The 15,539-nt window shown below is 33.7% G+C and overlaps 1 protein-coding gene across 1 annotated transcript; it reads left to right on the forward strand.

Moving 5' to 3' along the window:
- The first annotated feature begins 9,624 nt into the window (after positions 1-9,624).
- On the forward strand, positions 9,625-10,587 carry LOC135137678 (uncharacterized). Its single transcript, XM_064067393.1, has 4 exons — positions 9,625-9,696; positions 9,760-9,909; positions 9,957-10,100; positions 10,202-10,587. The coding sequence occupies exons 1-4, from the start codon at positions 9,625-9,627 to the stop codon at positions 10,367-10,369; spliced, it is 534 nt and encodes a 177-aa protein (XP_063923463.1). The 3' UTR covers positions 10,370-10,587.
- Positions 10,588-15,539: the final 4,952 nt, after the last annotated feature.

Raw genomic sequence — 15,539 nt, forward strand, 5'->3', positions numbered from 1 at the left:
TTAAAAATTAATTTTTCATCCAAATCATACTGCTTATGCATATTTTTTTTTTTATTATAATACCATGGCTATAGTATTATAATAAAAAAAATGTCTGACATTTTATGGCGAAACACATAGGTACTGTTGCCAAGGCTTTTTTTTAACATTCGAGGTGCATGTTAAGGATGTCTTAACATTAAAGGTAGGGTTACCATACGTCCGGATTTTCTCGGACATGTTCTGGTTTTTCGACTGTCCGGGGAGGTCCGGCCGGATTTTTATATTTCTGTCCGGGTTACTTCGACAACTAGATTTAAGTGGTGATACTTTTAACTAATGAATTTTATGTTGTTTTCTCTGCAATAATTTTTTTTATAAGTACTCGTAATTTTTTTGTATCAAAGTGTCCGGTTTTGTCCGAATTTTTATAATTTTATGCCCTAGAATTAACTTTTAGAATATGGTAACCCTAATTAAAGGTGAAGTTTAAGAGGAGCTTCACATTCATCCCCAGCATGCATATTAATAAGAAAGTTTAACAAACAAGTGAACGATCAACTATTTAACACACTATACAACTATGAAGAAAACTGTCGATCTATCGTAAATTTTGTCTCGACAACGGGACAGCACCGTAAATGGTACAATTGAAGTGGGTATCTTCGTTTGATTTTCCGTTGTGTACTTGTTGGGCGTACAACTTTATGAAATCTTGTAAAGCGAACATGTGCTAGGTTACATACCGTGACTGTGGAACAACTTGAGAATGATCACATTATACACATGATTTTCTTGACTGGTTACCAGTTTCACAAGACAATAAGTGCTCGGGTGCGATTTAAGGATTTTTTTTGTAGAGATCTCTATACGGCAAACTGGTGTGGTGTAACGTTTAATATAAGTTATTCTTCAACAGCACCCTACCTTCTAGCTCTCGTTGTACTGTTTTCATCTTTGTAACTTTTTGCACACCTCAACTTAATGGTGTCAATTCCGCCTCATTTCGTCCATCATCATGTCTCTCGATATGGGGGTTTGCTGGCGATGAAATCTATAGTGCGTTCGGTTTAATCACAGCATAGATAACAATCTATTGTTATCTATGCTGTGGTTTAATTCTCTAACAGGTGAATTTCGTGTGGTGAGAAAATAATAATAATATTCACTTTCCAAAAGAATAACCTCCCAATTACAGGATAATATAAAGTAACATAAGTAATTCACTAATTACACAGAAAGAGTGGTTAAGTAATTATTTTAGATGAAATATTTTAGATGAAATTCATAATAAAACCATATTAACGTGTATCAACTAAACATGTCATCGTATACAGGATGCCGCATCCAAGTTTGGACATAAGAATAAAAAAAAATAACATGGGAAATTGGCTTTTATTTTATAATGTCTCCCCGGATCACTTTAAAGCTATTATTGAGTGATACATTTGTGGAGGGAAAGGAGGGCTATCGGCCAGTATATTTTTCAAATCATTACATCGCCCTCATTCCGTGTAAAAATTGTATTTTGAAATTCGCGCTCGGCCCAATTTGTCGCGAAACGTTCCGTCTCAGTTCGACAATCGCGTCTTTGGATTAGCCATGGAAAATCGAAATGTCCAAGTATGGTCCAAGTGAATTTTCGAATGCCACTCAGAAATCACTGAACAACTCAAACTGAATTATTTTATCCAGTGTGATGATTAGTGTAAGTAAGATAAGTTACACGGAATAAATACACAAATTAATCCAATCATTGGTGCTGGATGCAGCATATGAACCCCTCTACGAAACTCCTGGTCATAGTGCGCAACCCCGTCAAACGAGCCATCTCGGACTACACCCAGCCCACATCCAAAAAGCCCGACATGAAGACCTTCGAGCAGCTCATCTTCCTCAACACCTCCATCAGCAGAATTATGGCACGTCCTGGAGGGCCGTCAAACTAGGGATTTACTTGCGCTGCCTCACTCAGTTAGCACTGAATAACTCAAATTGAATTATTTTATGCAACACAAAACAAAACAAAACGGCAATATAAAAAAATATCACAACAAAACAAGGCACTCTTCAAGTGTTGTTCACCAACAATGCATCCTGGTCACGACACTAAAATTCTGTAATAACCACTACGCGGAAATTTATCTCACTCCCTCAGTGCCGTCGCGTCGAAGTGGGGGCACGTGAGCCTCGCCACTTCGAGCTAGCGCGAGCACAAAGCGCAACGAAAATCCTTCCTAGGCGATTCCTCAACGTTCATCTGCAGACACGCGTGTTGCTCTGTTCTAGCATCGTCATTAACGTTGCATGCTTGCATGTATTAACTCAGGTGAAAATCGTAGTTCAACAATTTGTTTAGTTGTCGTCAACAAAGAGTAGTGCATCATTTTTACGTTTTCGTTGAAAGAATTTCATGTATTTCGTTCTTTTTCGTTGTAGAATTGTTAATTTTATTTCTTAATTTTATTTCGATTTCTACCTTACACGTTTTATTTGCAAGACTTTCATTTAGCTCGTTCTTTTTCCTGTTAGAATTATTAATTGTATTTTGATTTCTAGGTGTTTCATTTTATTTGCAGGAATTTAATTTATTTCTTCGTGTCGTGTTTTAGAATTATAACTTTTATTTTGATTTTTACCTGTGTAAGTTCATTTATTGTTTCACATTTTTAGAATTTTTTACAAGTTCATTACTATGAGTAGTTATCTGGATGAATTTGGCAATATTTTTACGTTTGTTAAAAAAAATACGGTAGTTTGTAATTTTTGTTCCGTTAATTTACAATTTCGAACAAAAACATGTTTACGAAGGCACATACGAACTCAAAAACATACTGCCAACGTTGTAGGACAATCTAAAACTGATTTCTACGAAGATATCTGTGAGGCATTTATTTCAGCCAACATACCTCTCACCAAACTAAACCCTCCTGCCTTTAAACAGTTCATGAAAAAATATACGGGACGCGACTTACCAGACGAGTCTACCATACGGAAACAATACGTTACACCCTATTACCTCAAGACTATTACAAAAATACAGAATAACTTAGCAGATAATTATATATGGATTAGTGCTGATGAGACAATAGATATAAAGGGTAGGTACGTTATCAATGTAATTGCTGGAATTTTGCATCCACAAACGCCATATCAACCATATTTAATATCTACACAATTTCGAGCTAGCGTTAACGCCGAAGAAATAGCCACTATTGTAAAGGATGCCATTGCCAATATTGCCATAGACGATGCTACTAAAATTTTGCTTTTTGTATCAGATGCTGCTGCCACGATGTTGAAAGTAGGTAAACTTCTAAAGCAGGCTTTCCCAAATCTGTTACATTTAACGTGTTTTGCCCACGCAATCCATAGGGTATGCGAATTCGTTCGCGAAGCTTTTCCAGCTGTAAACGAGCTTATCAGTACTTGCAAAAAAATTTTATTAAAATCTCCGTCAAGGGTTTCCTTATATCGGGCACACTGTCCTAATATACCTCTTCCACCAAAACCTGTGATTACACGGTGGGGAACGTGGTTGCAAGCAGCACTCTTTTATGCTGAACATTTTCAGTTGATAAAATCATTTGTTTTAACGTTACCCGATGAAGCCGTCAGCATAAAAGATTGCAAAAAAATTTTAATGGACGCAAATTTGCCACAACAAGTACAGTTTATTAGCACCAATTTTGAACCCATTTTACCGGTGATAAAAAGTCTTGAACAACAAAATGTGCCCCTAACATCAAGTTTTGAAAAATTCGAACATTTATTTGACCAACTAAAGGCCGTTGAGGTACCCGTCGTTAAAAAATTAGAAGACAAACTTCATGACATAATAAAGCGCAATCCTGATTATACGATGTTAAGGCAAATTGCCTTTAATTCATTTACAGACGATGCCGTAGCTGAAAAATATTTTCATTTACTAGACTGCTTCGCTTTGGCTCCAGTGACTAGTTGCGACGTGGAAAGGTCATTTTCTAAATTTAAAGACCTTTTGACGGCAAAACGACATTTTTTTACTGAAGAGAATTTAGAAAAATTTGCAATTATTCAGGGTTTTAATAGTGCTAAAACCCGTACTACCAAGAATGGCTCGAATGTTGGTGACCCTTCCACGAGCGGTATAGAACCTCCGGTAAGCAGTACAAGTAAAGATCACTAGTGTTTTTTTTTTTTTAATTTTTAACTTACTATTCCCACAAGGTCTCTTTCATGAATTCTGACACATTTGTTACCAACGGACGCACACTGAATCAATTAAAACCTTAAACTTATCAGTTCAATTATGTGACCGCATTTTTGAAACTTGCCAACAAACAAATGCATTCAATAATAAATTTAATTACTGACGTTTATTCTAACATTAGCAGTTATATATATTAAAGATTCCTCAATTCATTTTGTTGCTATAACAATACACGGCAATCTGGTTTCTTATTTAATCAATCTTAACCATTTTGTTACAAATGTGTTTGCCATTTTGTATGATATAACATTTCAATATAACAAACATGCGGCCCTGTGGTGTAAAAATTAGAAAGGGGATCGCGTATTATTATTTGAAGTAATTTTAGCGATCGTAAACACTCCTAACGAAATGCACTGGCAACGTCCTTGTGGACCAGATCAAAGCGTCCCCACTACTCGCTGTAAAACACACCTTACTTCAACTGGGGAATTGCACTGCTGAGATACTTTTCCGCGCGTTGGTAATAACCCAAACCTTCCGCCAAAATTAAGGCATGCGCACAATTTTAAAAACCCATAAAAATTTGAAAAGTGGTCTTAAACTGTGATTGTCAACAAGATGGGACCCTGCGTTGTGTTTTGAAATGGTGGAATGTGCTCTGATGTAAAGTGGTGAATCGCAAAGGTAGAAGAGTGACCTTGAATTAACGACACAAAAATATGGCGGGAATAATTTTATTAAGTCCTTTCTCTCTTTTTTTGGAGGGGGAGGGGGTGGGGGTCTGTATTTTCCAGTTACAAAATCTCTTTCTTTTCAAGTGCAAGATTACAACTTTCGATCACATAAACACAGCTTGTTTTTAAATGTACATCATGCTCTAGTTTGCAATTTCTTATCTAAGGGTGATGGAACTGTTTCTTTACACTAGCCACAGCTACATACATACAACCAAGCCGCGGTGCGCTCACAAACGCCTGCTATCTCTATGCTGTGTCCGCTGGTACATGGCTGGTACCTGCGGCCGCTGCTTCAAGTATTATTCCGGAACTATACACCCTCCACCACGTGACACGACACTGGCAACCCCCAGTAAAGTTTTCTTTACTAGCAGGACACCCTCCGCATATCGCTCGTTGATGGAATCCGGTATGCGATTATGAATGACAGGAAAAATTTATCAGTCTAGACTTAGGTCGAACTCGGCAACCGAATTCAATAAAGCAAAATTAACGAAGCAAGAGTACATCGTGCATCGAATTCTCCAACACATAAATACATAAAACACGTGTTAAATATGGTCAAAAACACAAAATATCGTTCGGTACCTACGTCGTTTTGAGAGGTACATCCGAACTTAAATGTTCCAAAATTGGAGTCATAGAACACATAAAACATAACAAAAAATCGGCATAAAATACCACTTGCCCTTTCGAATCCACGATGACATTTATTTCGCTAATTATGTCCAACTCAGTCGTTAAAATTTAAATCTTGAATATTGCCCACTACTATGTTAGGATTCCAAATGAGAATCTATTTAATTTAAATAATAATAATTTAGAAAGAACCATCGTCCCGAGAGACATTTCACAATTTACAATATTATAAAATATTGCATCGAAACATTTCTGTTTTTTTTTTTTTTCACTAGCAGCCATAAAGCATACAAATGTCGACTCATTTAGAGGTAGCAAATTCAACTTTTGCGACTACGGGTTCAAAAAGAAGATTGAGGTTATGTACGCAATACTTGATGTGATTATTTCTCAAAAAATGAATAAATGTGTGCTACTAATTGCCCATTCACAATGGACATAAGGCATAACAAGTACATAAAGTTTACATAAATACACAAAGTTGAAACGATGGAAAACGTGTACCCCTGTTCACAGTGGACGAACGTAATTCTTATGCTTATGAACGTTTTATGTAATCCTTGTGTGCGTACACAAAGTTGAAACAAGTTCAACTTTGTGCACGAATTACGTCAAAATTATGTTAAAATCTAGGGACTTTTGAGTGCTGCTATTGAATTCCCTTTGACAGTTGGCACTTCACACCTTTGATTAAATTATATAAATTATAATCAAAGCTTCACACTGCGAGTCTGTTCTGTACTGCGAGTTGTCAAGTTCGAATATCGTATGAAATTGTAGGTTAGATATTTTGATTGACTCAGTTTGAGGTTAGCAGTTTCTATGTTTGGCCGGGAGTTATTCCGTTCTGCGTTTGCGCAGTTTAACAATTCTTACAGAGTTCACTCTGTCCATTGTGAACGTAGATAAGCATAAGCCAGACACAAACCAAAAACGTAAATTATGTTATGCGCTCGTTCTTATGTCTTATGTCCATTGTGAATGGGCAGTAACATTACTTGAGTATACGCATAGTAGTTGGTAGACGATAGAAGATAAAATGATTAATTCAGCGACAAGTGTAAATGGTTTTCTTTGTGTTGAAGATTTAGATTAAGTTTGATTAGAAATCAAAACAAAATCATGTTGCGTCAAAAAATTGAACGCTTATTTTTTCGATTTATTGTCTTATGGTTTCTACTAATGAAAAAAATGGTATATTAACCACGGTTGCAAAGCCACTTCTAGACCTCGCGCTTCAGAGCCCTCGACGCTGCGCGTCTCGTATTTTGCGCTCGGTCTAGAATGCTTGGCTTTGCAACCTTGGCTAATAATATACTATTTTTGTCGTCACATAAGAAAATAAAATGTATCATTTCTAAAGATTTGGTGAGATTAAGTAACAATTTTGTGGATTTTAAGTCCGAACGCATCCGGGAAAATCAACAACTGCCCAGTCAATGCTAGTGTAAACAATAAATGACGCAATGTGTCGAATTTCTGAACGTCGCGTCTCGCCGTTGTCGCAATAGGCAAATAGGTGAGATCAACGAATTATCAATTAAAAATCATGTTAAATTTTACTTACACATGGGGGTAATGAAGGTGTTTCTTTAATCTAGTGCCAATTTGCCCTTCAGTTAAATCCAAACTGAGTTATTTATTTGTTATTCTGAAATTGGATTAATATAATATTCCTATACAATTCCACAACCTTCAGGTAGAACACACTACGATCACCTCATTTGAAAGAATTGCATTTTAAATGTTGCGGCTCTAGATCTTACTAGAAAAATAATTCTTCACTAAAGACAATTGATTGTCATTTTCACCTATGACAGAACAAAAAATTGGCCTAAAGAGTTTAGACAGTACTTCCCTCACTGTCGGAAACGTGACGACTGCATGTCTATTATGTTTTTTTTTCGCAATAGATTTCATTATTTTTTTTGAGTCACCCGGTATATGCAAATTCAAAAAATATTGATAAATTACAAGTACAGACTCATCATATTTTATTTATTCTAGATAGGATTTATTCGGCAAACTTTCGAGCTGACGTCATCAGTTTTTTGGAGAAGATAACCAAATATATTCTGACTAAAAATTTATTATGCTCTTTATAACCTTAAAACATCTGCAAGATTTTAAAACATTCGGGTCTGTAGTTCCTGATTAAATCAATAAAATACATTTACGCATTCCTTAATTTTTTTGGGTCACCCTGTATATGCAAATCCAAAAAATATGAATGGAATGATAAATCACAAGAAGAGACTCATCATATTTTGTACATTTTAGATAGGATTTATTCAGCAAAATTTTGTGGTGACGTCATAAATTTTTTAAGGGGGTGAGCAAATACATTTTGATCAAAAACTTACCATGCTTATGATAACTTTAAAACATCTTCAAGATTTCAAAGCATTCGGTTTTGTAGTTCCTGAGTAAATCAATAAAATAAATTACGCATTCATTAATTTTTTTGAGTCACCCTGTATACACAAATCCAAAAAATATGAATGGAGTGATAAATCACAAGTCCAGACTCATCATATATATTTTGTACAGTTTAGATAGGATTTATTCGGCAAACTTTCGAGCTGACGTCATCAATTTTTTGGAGGGGATAAGCAAATATATTTTGACTAATGATTTATGATGCTCTTTATAGCCTTAAAACATCTGCAACATTTCAAAACATTCGGGTTAGCAGATTCAAAATTAAATTGCAAAATGTTGTTTTATAATTTTGATTTTTTTCCAAAATCTGGACGTTTCGGGTAAAAACTCAATTCGGAGTCGTAAACTACATGCGTAGGACTATGTTATTTTATACAATTTAAAACCCATTTACTATCTACAGTTTTGAAGTGACGTCATCGCATTAGTGGTGGGGATGATTAGACAAATTTTGGTTAGAGTTTTACCATCTACATGATATTCCTAATACAAATACAAAATTTCACAACAATCGTTCCAGTACTTTCGGAGATTATCTGTCTAATAAAAATCCGGGACGGCAGACAGACGGACAGGCGGATAGACGGACAGACGGACAGACGGACAGACAGACGGAAATGGGAGACCTATTTCTTCGTCTTCTAGGGGTCATGAATGATCGAGAAAACGTAAAAGTAGAGAGTCGGCCGACGGACTCGATTACAATACTTCCTTTGCTTACGCTCGGGAAGTAAAAATATATAGTATCAGTACATGCTTAATTTCTATTGCTTATGTTTATACACCGAAGGAATGCGACGATTGAGCACGTAAATAGTAAGCTGCCTGATTCGAATGATTTTGTCTCTCTCCTCAAAACAAAGCAGGCGACGAAAATTATTAATTAAGCTAAGTAGAATGAAGCAAAATGTTGTGAATCATTTTGACTTGATCATTAAAAACAATTGTTATAAAATTTTGATTTTTTTTCCTAAAAATCTAAATGTCTGTGGCAAAAATTCGACACGGATACATAAACCACACTTGCAGAAATATAAAATTTAAAGAGCATTTTTTCGGCAAATTCATTTTTGGGGGCCGGGGGGCATAAACGAATAAAGTTTGATTAACGTTTTACCATAACATTAAAATGTTTGCAATTTCAAAATTAAGTTGCAAAATATTTTAATATATTTTTTTTTTTTCATAAATATGGATGTCTAGGGTGTAAGTTAGTAGTTTACGATGCAATAAACCTAAACAAGCCCATTCTAAATTAGATATATTTTCATTCGACTATTTTTTTTTTCAATGTGATTTACTTATTTACTTTGGTTGTTAATATTAACAGCAATTATTATTCATATTAACCCAATTAAAATATAATCAGTAACCAAATATTCGCTAGCAATTTGCTCAGTCGGTAAATTGATAATGTTTTATAAAAAAGTTAAATGTTGAATAAATAATTAGCCAAATCCACATTACATTGTGATTTAAAGATTCATCTGATGTGGTTGCAGGTAAATGATCCAAAACACTATGCTTTGTTAATGATCAAGGTAATTACCATTATTCGCTTTGAACAACCGGCCATTATTCAAACAATATAAAAGTTGACCCTGCAGCAAAACTTTTTACATAATAGTAAAAATGTCTGACAGAAACGGACGTGTTTATGTGGTGTTAGTTTTGGTAACTTATATACGTACTTCAACAGCATGTGTAAGTAATTATCAATATAACGACTTTTCGAAGATAGTTTTAAAATTCCTACATTTTCACTAGAATGGGTATACGTTGAAACTCAACAGCATTAAAAACTGTATCGATGACAGTGTGATAAAAATTGAAAATCCTGGTGCAACTTTAGATAAAGATTGCAACATAATTTTAAAAGGTTGTTTGAATTTTCCAAAGGGATTCAAAACAGCGAAGGTAAGTCAATTATGTGTAGTGTCCACAATATTCGTTTTTTTTTTCAGGGAAAATATGTTCTCAAAAAAGCTCCGATGCCTCCTATGGATGGAGAACTTGACTTTTGTGAAGTTGTTAGTGGGTTAAATGATCCGCAAATTGGAAATGTGGCTAAAATGTATAACATGCCTTCTAAGTGCCCAATACCCCCAGTAAGTTAAATTGGCTACAAACCAGCCAACTTTTGTCAGAATTTTACTCTTGGGAAAAACTTTCAGATAAACCACTTTTACCATTATTATTATTATTTCAGGGTAAAGTTTGTGGCGACGCTAACAAGAAGATTAACATTAGCAGATTTAAGAATCAGTTAGGTATCGCGAGTGGAACGATCGATTTGAAGCTTGATGTTGACCATGATACTGGTAAAAGTTGTATTGATATAAATGTTACTATTTCGAAAAACAGAGCTAGAGGATAATTTTTATGTTGTTTTGTATTAGTTGCATACACAGAATAAATATGTATTACCAAGATGACATCTTTAAAAAACCGCTATTAAAATTAACAACTAGTTTGATATATTAGTAGCTGAGAAACAATACCACAACACAGCACATACTGATTGCCAAGTAATAGTTCTTAAAGTGTTTTTGTTAAAATTTAGAAACTAACTTAGTCACAAATCACAATAATGAAAACTACTGTAAGATGTGTTAAAATATGCACAAAATGGATTGATAAATAAAACAACTTTGTTTGTAAAAATGTATTTATAAATAGTTAAGTGTTAACAACTTGTAGCAGTGATGTAGTTTAAAATTAAACTAACTTTAAAGTAGTGTAATTCATTATACAAAGTTAATAGTGGTACCACTTTTGCCAAATAAGTTTTAAAATATATATATGTTCCATATATAGGTTAACTACCCAAATATGGAACATTTTGATTAATACTGAGAATAATTTTTTTATTAAGAAAAACTCGATATACTTATTCTATATCGGCACACACAGTTTCAAAATCAGGTTCTAATGTGTCTTTTAGTTTTCATTTTAACACATACGGCACTCCTAACTACCAAAACCAATGTAATAGCATTACATGTTTTTTTGTTTACAATATTGTAAATCAACGTAAATTAAATCAACTCTTCGCCAATTGTTATTATGCATTTATTTTTTGGTACACTTTGCATAAATTAATAGTGTGGGTATAGCTTCTTCTACTTGTTTACTCATTCTAATAATCAAGCGTTACGTTTTAGATAAAATTAAAATGTAGAATCTTCAGTGTGCACAGTTATGAATGAATAATGTTTATTTTAAAATTTTGAGGTTGTTTCTTTGATTGAATATTGTTTTTACAAAATGATTTTGCCATTTCTAGTATTTTTACTTCCCGAGCGTAAGCAAAGGAAGTATTGTAATCGAGTCCGTCGGCCGACTCTCTACTTTTACGTTTTCTCGATCTTTCATGACCCCTAGAAGACGAAGAAATAGGTCTCCCATTTCCGTCTGTCTGTCCGTCTGTCCGTCCGTCTGTCCGTCCGTCTGTCCGTCTGTCCGTCTGTCCGTCTGTCCGTCTGCCGTCCCGGATTTTTATTAGACAGATAATCTCCGAAAGTACTCGACCGATTGTTGTGAAATTTTGTACTTATATTAAGAATATCATGTAGATGGTAAAACGCTAACCAAAATTTGTCTAATCATCCCCACCACTAATGCGATGACGTCACTTCAAAATTGTACATAGTAAATGGGTTTTCAGTTGTATAAAATAACATAGTCCTACACATGTAGTTTACAACTCTGAATCGACTTTTCACCCGAAACGTCCAGATTTTTGGAAAAAAAATCAAAATTATAAAACAACATTTTGAAATTTAATTTTTAATCTGCTAACGAGAATGCTTTGAAATGTTGCAGATGTTTTAAGGCTATAAAGAGCATCATAAATCTTTAGTCAAAAAATATTTGCTTATCCCCTCCAAAAACTTGATGACGTCAGCTCAAAAGTTTGTGGAATAAATCATATCTAAAATGTACAAAATATGATGAGTCTGTACTTGTGATCTATCACTCCATTCATATTTTTTGGATTTGCATATACAGGGTGACTCAAAAAAATTAATGAATGCGTAAATATACTTTATTGATTTAATCAGGAACTACAAAACCGAATGCTCTGAAATCTTGCAGATGTTTTAAGGTCATAAAGAGCATAATAAATGTTTAGTCAAAATATATTTGCTTATCCCCTCCAAAAACTTGATGACGTCAGCTCGAAAGTTTGCCGAATAAATCATATCTAAAATGTACAAAATATGATGAGTCTGTACTTGTCATTTATTACTCCATTCATATTTTTTGGATTTGCATATACAGAGTGACTCAAAAAAATTAATGAATGCGTAAATATATTTTATTGATTTAATCAGGAACTACAAAACGGAATGCTCTGACATCTTGCAGATGTTTTAAGGTTGTAAAGAGCATAATAAATGTTTAGTCAAAATATATTTGCTTATCCCCTCCAAAAACTTGATGACGTCAGCTCGAAAATTTGCCGAATAAATCATATCTAAAATGTATGATCAGTCTGTACTTGTGATCTATCACTCCATTCATATTTTTTGGATTTGCATATACAGGGTGATTCAAGAAAATAAATGAAAGCGTAAATTTAATTTACTGATTTACTCAGGAACTACAAAACCGAATGCTTCGAAATCTTGAAGATATTTTAAAATTATCATAAGCATGGTAAATTTTTGATCAAAATGTATTTGGTCGTCCCCCCTAAAAAATTTATGACGTCACCACAAAATTTTTCTGAATAAATCCTATCTAAAATGTACAAAATATGGTGAGTCTCTTCTTGTGATTTATCATTCCATTCAAATTTTTTCGATTTGCATATACAGGGTGACTCAAAAAAATTAATGAATGCGTAAATTTATTTTATTGATTTAATCAGGAACTACAAAACCGAATGCTTTGAAATCTTGCAGATGTTTTAAGGTTATAAAGAGCATAATAAATTTTTAGTCAAAATATTTTTGGTTATCTTCTACAAAAAACTGATGACGTCAGCTCAAAAGTTTGCCGAATAAATCGTATCTAAAATGTACAAAATATGATGAGTCTGTACTTGTGATTTATCATTCCATTCATATTTTTGGATTTGCATATGCAGGGTGACTCAAAAAAATTAATGAAGGCGTGAATTTATTTTATCGATTTAATCAGGAATTACAAAACCGAATGCTTTGAAATCTTGGGAATATTTTAAAGTTATTATAAGCATGGTAAACTTTTGTTCAAAATGTATTTGTTCATCCCTCCTAAAAAAATTGATGACGTCACCCTTAAATTTTGCTGAATAAATCCTATCTAAAATGCAAAAAATATGATGAGTTTGCACTTGTGATTTATCATTCCATTCATATTTTTTTAGATTTTCTTAAGAGGTGGTTCAAAAAAATTAATGAAGTCAATTTATTTTATTGATTAAATTAAAGGCAACACTTATTATTAGTATTACACCCCAACCAACCCAATTTGGTAGACACAAAATTTGTTAAAGGAAAAACTCGGTTGAAACATAAGGGTAGCACGCTTATTTACATCGACTTTAACATTACAGACCTGCATTTGTTTTATGCGCTCACTTGGTTCCGCGAATGTGAAATAGACATGTTTAATCAACCAATTGTGAATTTCACCGTCAAGAATTAAAATAAAACCCAATGTTTTATATAATAAGCGGAAGTCGAAGCAATAAAACCGATGGTCGTTTTGTTTACAGTTTCTCTGTTTGACTCTCACGTATGCTGTTACGCTTGTCATCTTAAATTAAGAATGTTTATACGTAAACGATTTTCAGTTGCTTTTCATATTAGATTACACACCGGCGCCGTATACGTGAGTAAATTGTTTCGTTATTTTATTGAATATAAGAAATCAATATTGAAAACGACCCAATTCATTTTCCCGAAAATTTGGGAATACAATAATTTTATTCTTAGTATTACACTACATCTATCCCAACTGATGTACGTGTCCTTGCAAAAATGTTGATGACGTCATCACATTTTTTTTTTAAATTCCCACTACAAAAATGTAATGAGAAAAAAAAAACACAATAGGCATGCAGTCGTCAAGTTTCCGACAGCGAGGGAAGTACTGTCTAAACTCTTTAGACCAATTTTTATGTATTGTGTTAATTTTTGTTTAGTTAGGACTTATAAAATATCAAGTAATATGTACTAGCATATTTTTATCGTGAGAAAGCAAAATCTCTAAAAGAAACGGCACTAAACGCCAAAATCACAGCTATTTCTTTGGATGCAGAATGATGTTCCAGTCACAAACGGTAAATTCGTCTTATTGTAAAACTTAATAGTCGGAGTAGGTAAGCTTTTTTTTATTGACATCTAAAAAAATTTAAAATCAACGTGACTGAAGAGTTTTAAGTAATAAGTATGTAGGAAGTCGGTCACCGCAAGGAAAAACTCCATGACGGCTTCTACTCATAGATACAATGTTTCAATGTACCTAAAAATTATAAAAGTTATTTATTGAAACCAAAACCAAAAGCAAAATAAGATATATTCTAATAACTGAAAAATAACATGGTACCTGAAACAGTTTAAATAAGAAGTGGTAAGGTAAAATGTTTCATCAATTTACAATACCAAATTAATAGCTTCCTTGAACTTACCCATTAACTTACCTTACAGAGCAAAATTTTTCATAAGGAATTAACACTCGTGATTTATCAATCTACATTGTTTCCTGTATCCTGTCTTCAAAACAGCAAACGCAGAAAACCCGTTTCACAAAAATGAAACGTGAGAAATTGTATACAGAGAGCTCTTTCCTTCAGCGTGGAAAAATACATATCTAGTCCAGCCAAAACTGAAAAGGATGGTTTATTGCTAGATTGATTCTTCTTTTCGCCTCTGTATGTGAAGTTCTTGTTCTTCAATTGTGAGACCAATAATTTGTAGTTCCATTTCTTAATTTGTAAACATATTGTAGAAATTTGCTACATGATAACCACCTTGATTCACAATGAAAAAAACTGGTCGAAGGTAATTTTGACAGAACTTCCCTCGCCCCTGAAGTACAGTGAAACATATCCAGATTTTTCTGTTTTGAGAACCCCTATACTATAAATTAAAATGAACATACATATGTTCATTTTAATGTAATGTTAAAGTAAATGATACTCGTATGTTTCAAATGAGTTTCTAATCTACAAAACTTTGTGATAACGGCATCAACATTTTTGCAAGGACACGCATATCAATTTCGATAGGTACACTATAATACTAATAAGTAATAACATTACTGTATTCCCAAATTTTCGAGAAAATGGATGGGAGCTATAGTGCCATGAACAAATCCACAGACAGATAAATGTTTCAAAGTTAAAAGTAGCTTAAGTGATTAACATCAAACGTAGCTAAGAACCATTCCGATAGAACCAGCTTTCAAATGAAAAGCCGCATTTAAATTGGTTTATCCGTGAATGAATTATTAACACTCGGTAGCTCCTTGTTCGATATTTTTTAAGGTCTTTTATATGGGACACATAATTTTTCCATAACTCTGCCGAGATTCCCGCGAATTCTTTTCGAGTT

The sequence above is a fragment of the Zophobas morio genome, unplaced genomic scaffold (assembly GCF_036711695.1).
Source record: "Zophobas morio isolate AGI-343-1 ecotype UQ-CSIRO unplaced genomic scaffold, CSIRO_AGI_Zmor_V1 ptg000029l, whole genome shotgun sequence".
Classification (NCBI taxonomy): domain Eukaryota; kingdom Metazoa; phylum Arthropoda; class Insecta; order Coleoptera; family Tenebrionidae; genus Zophobas; species Zophobas morio.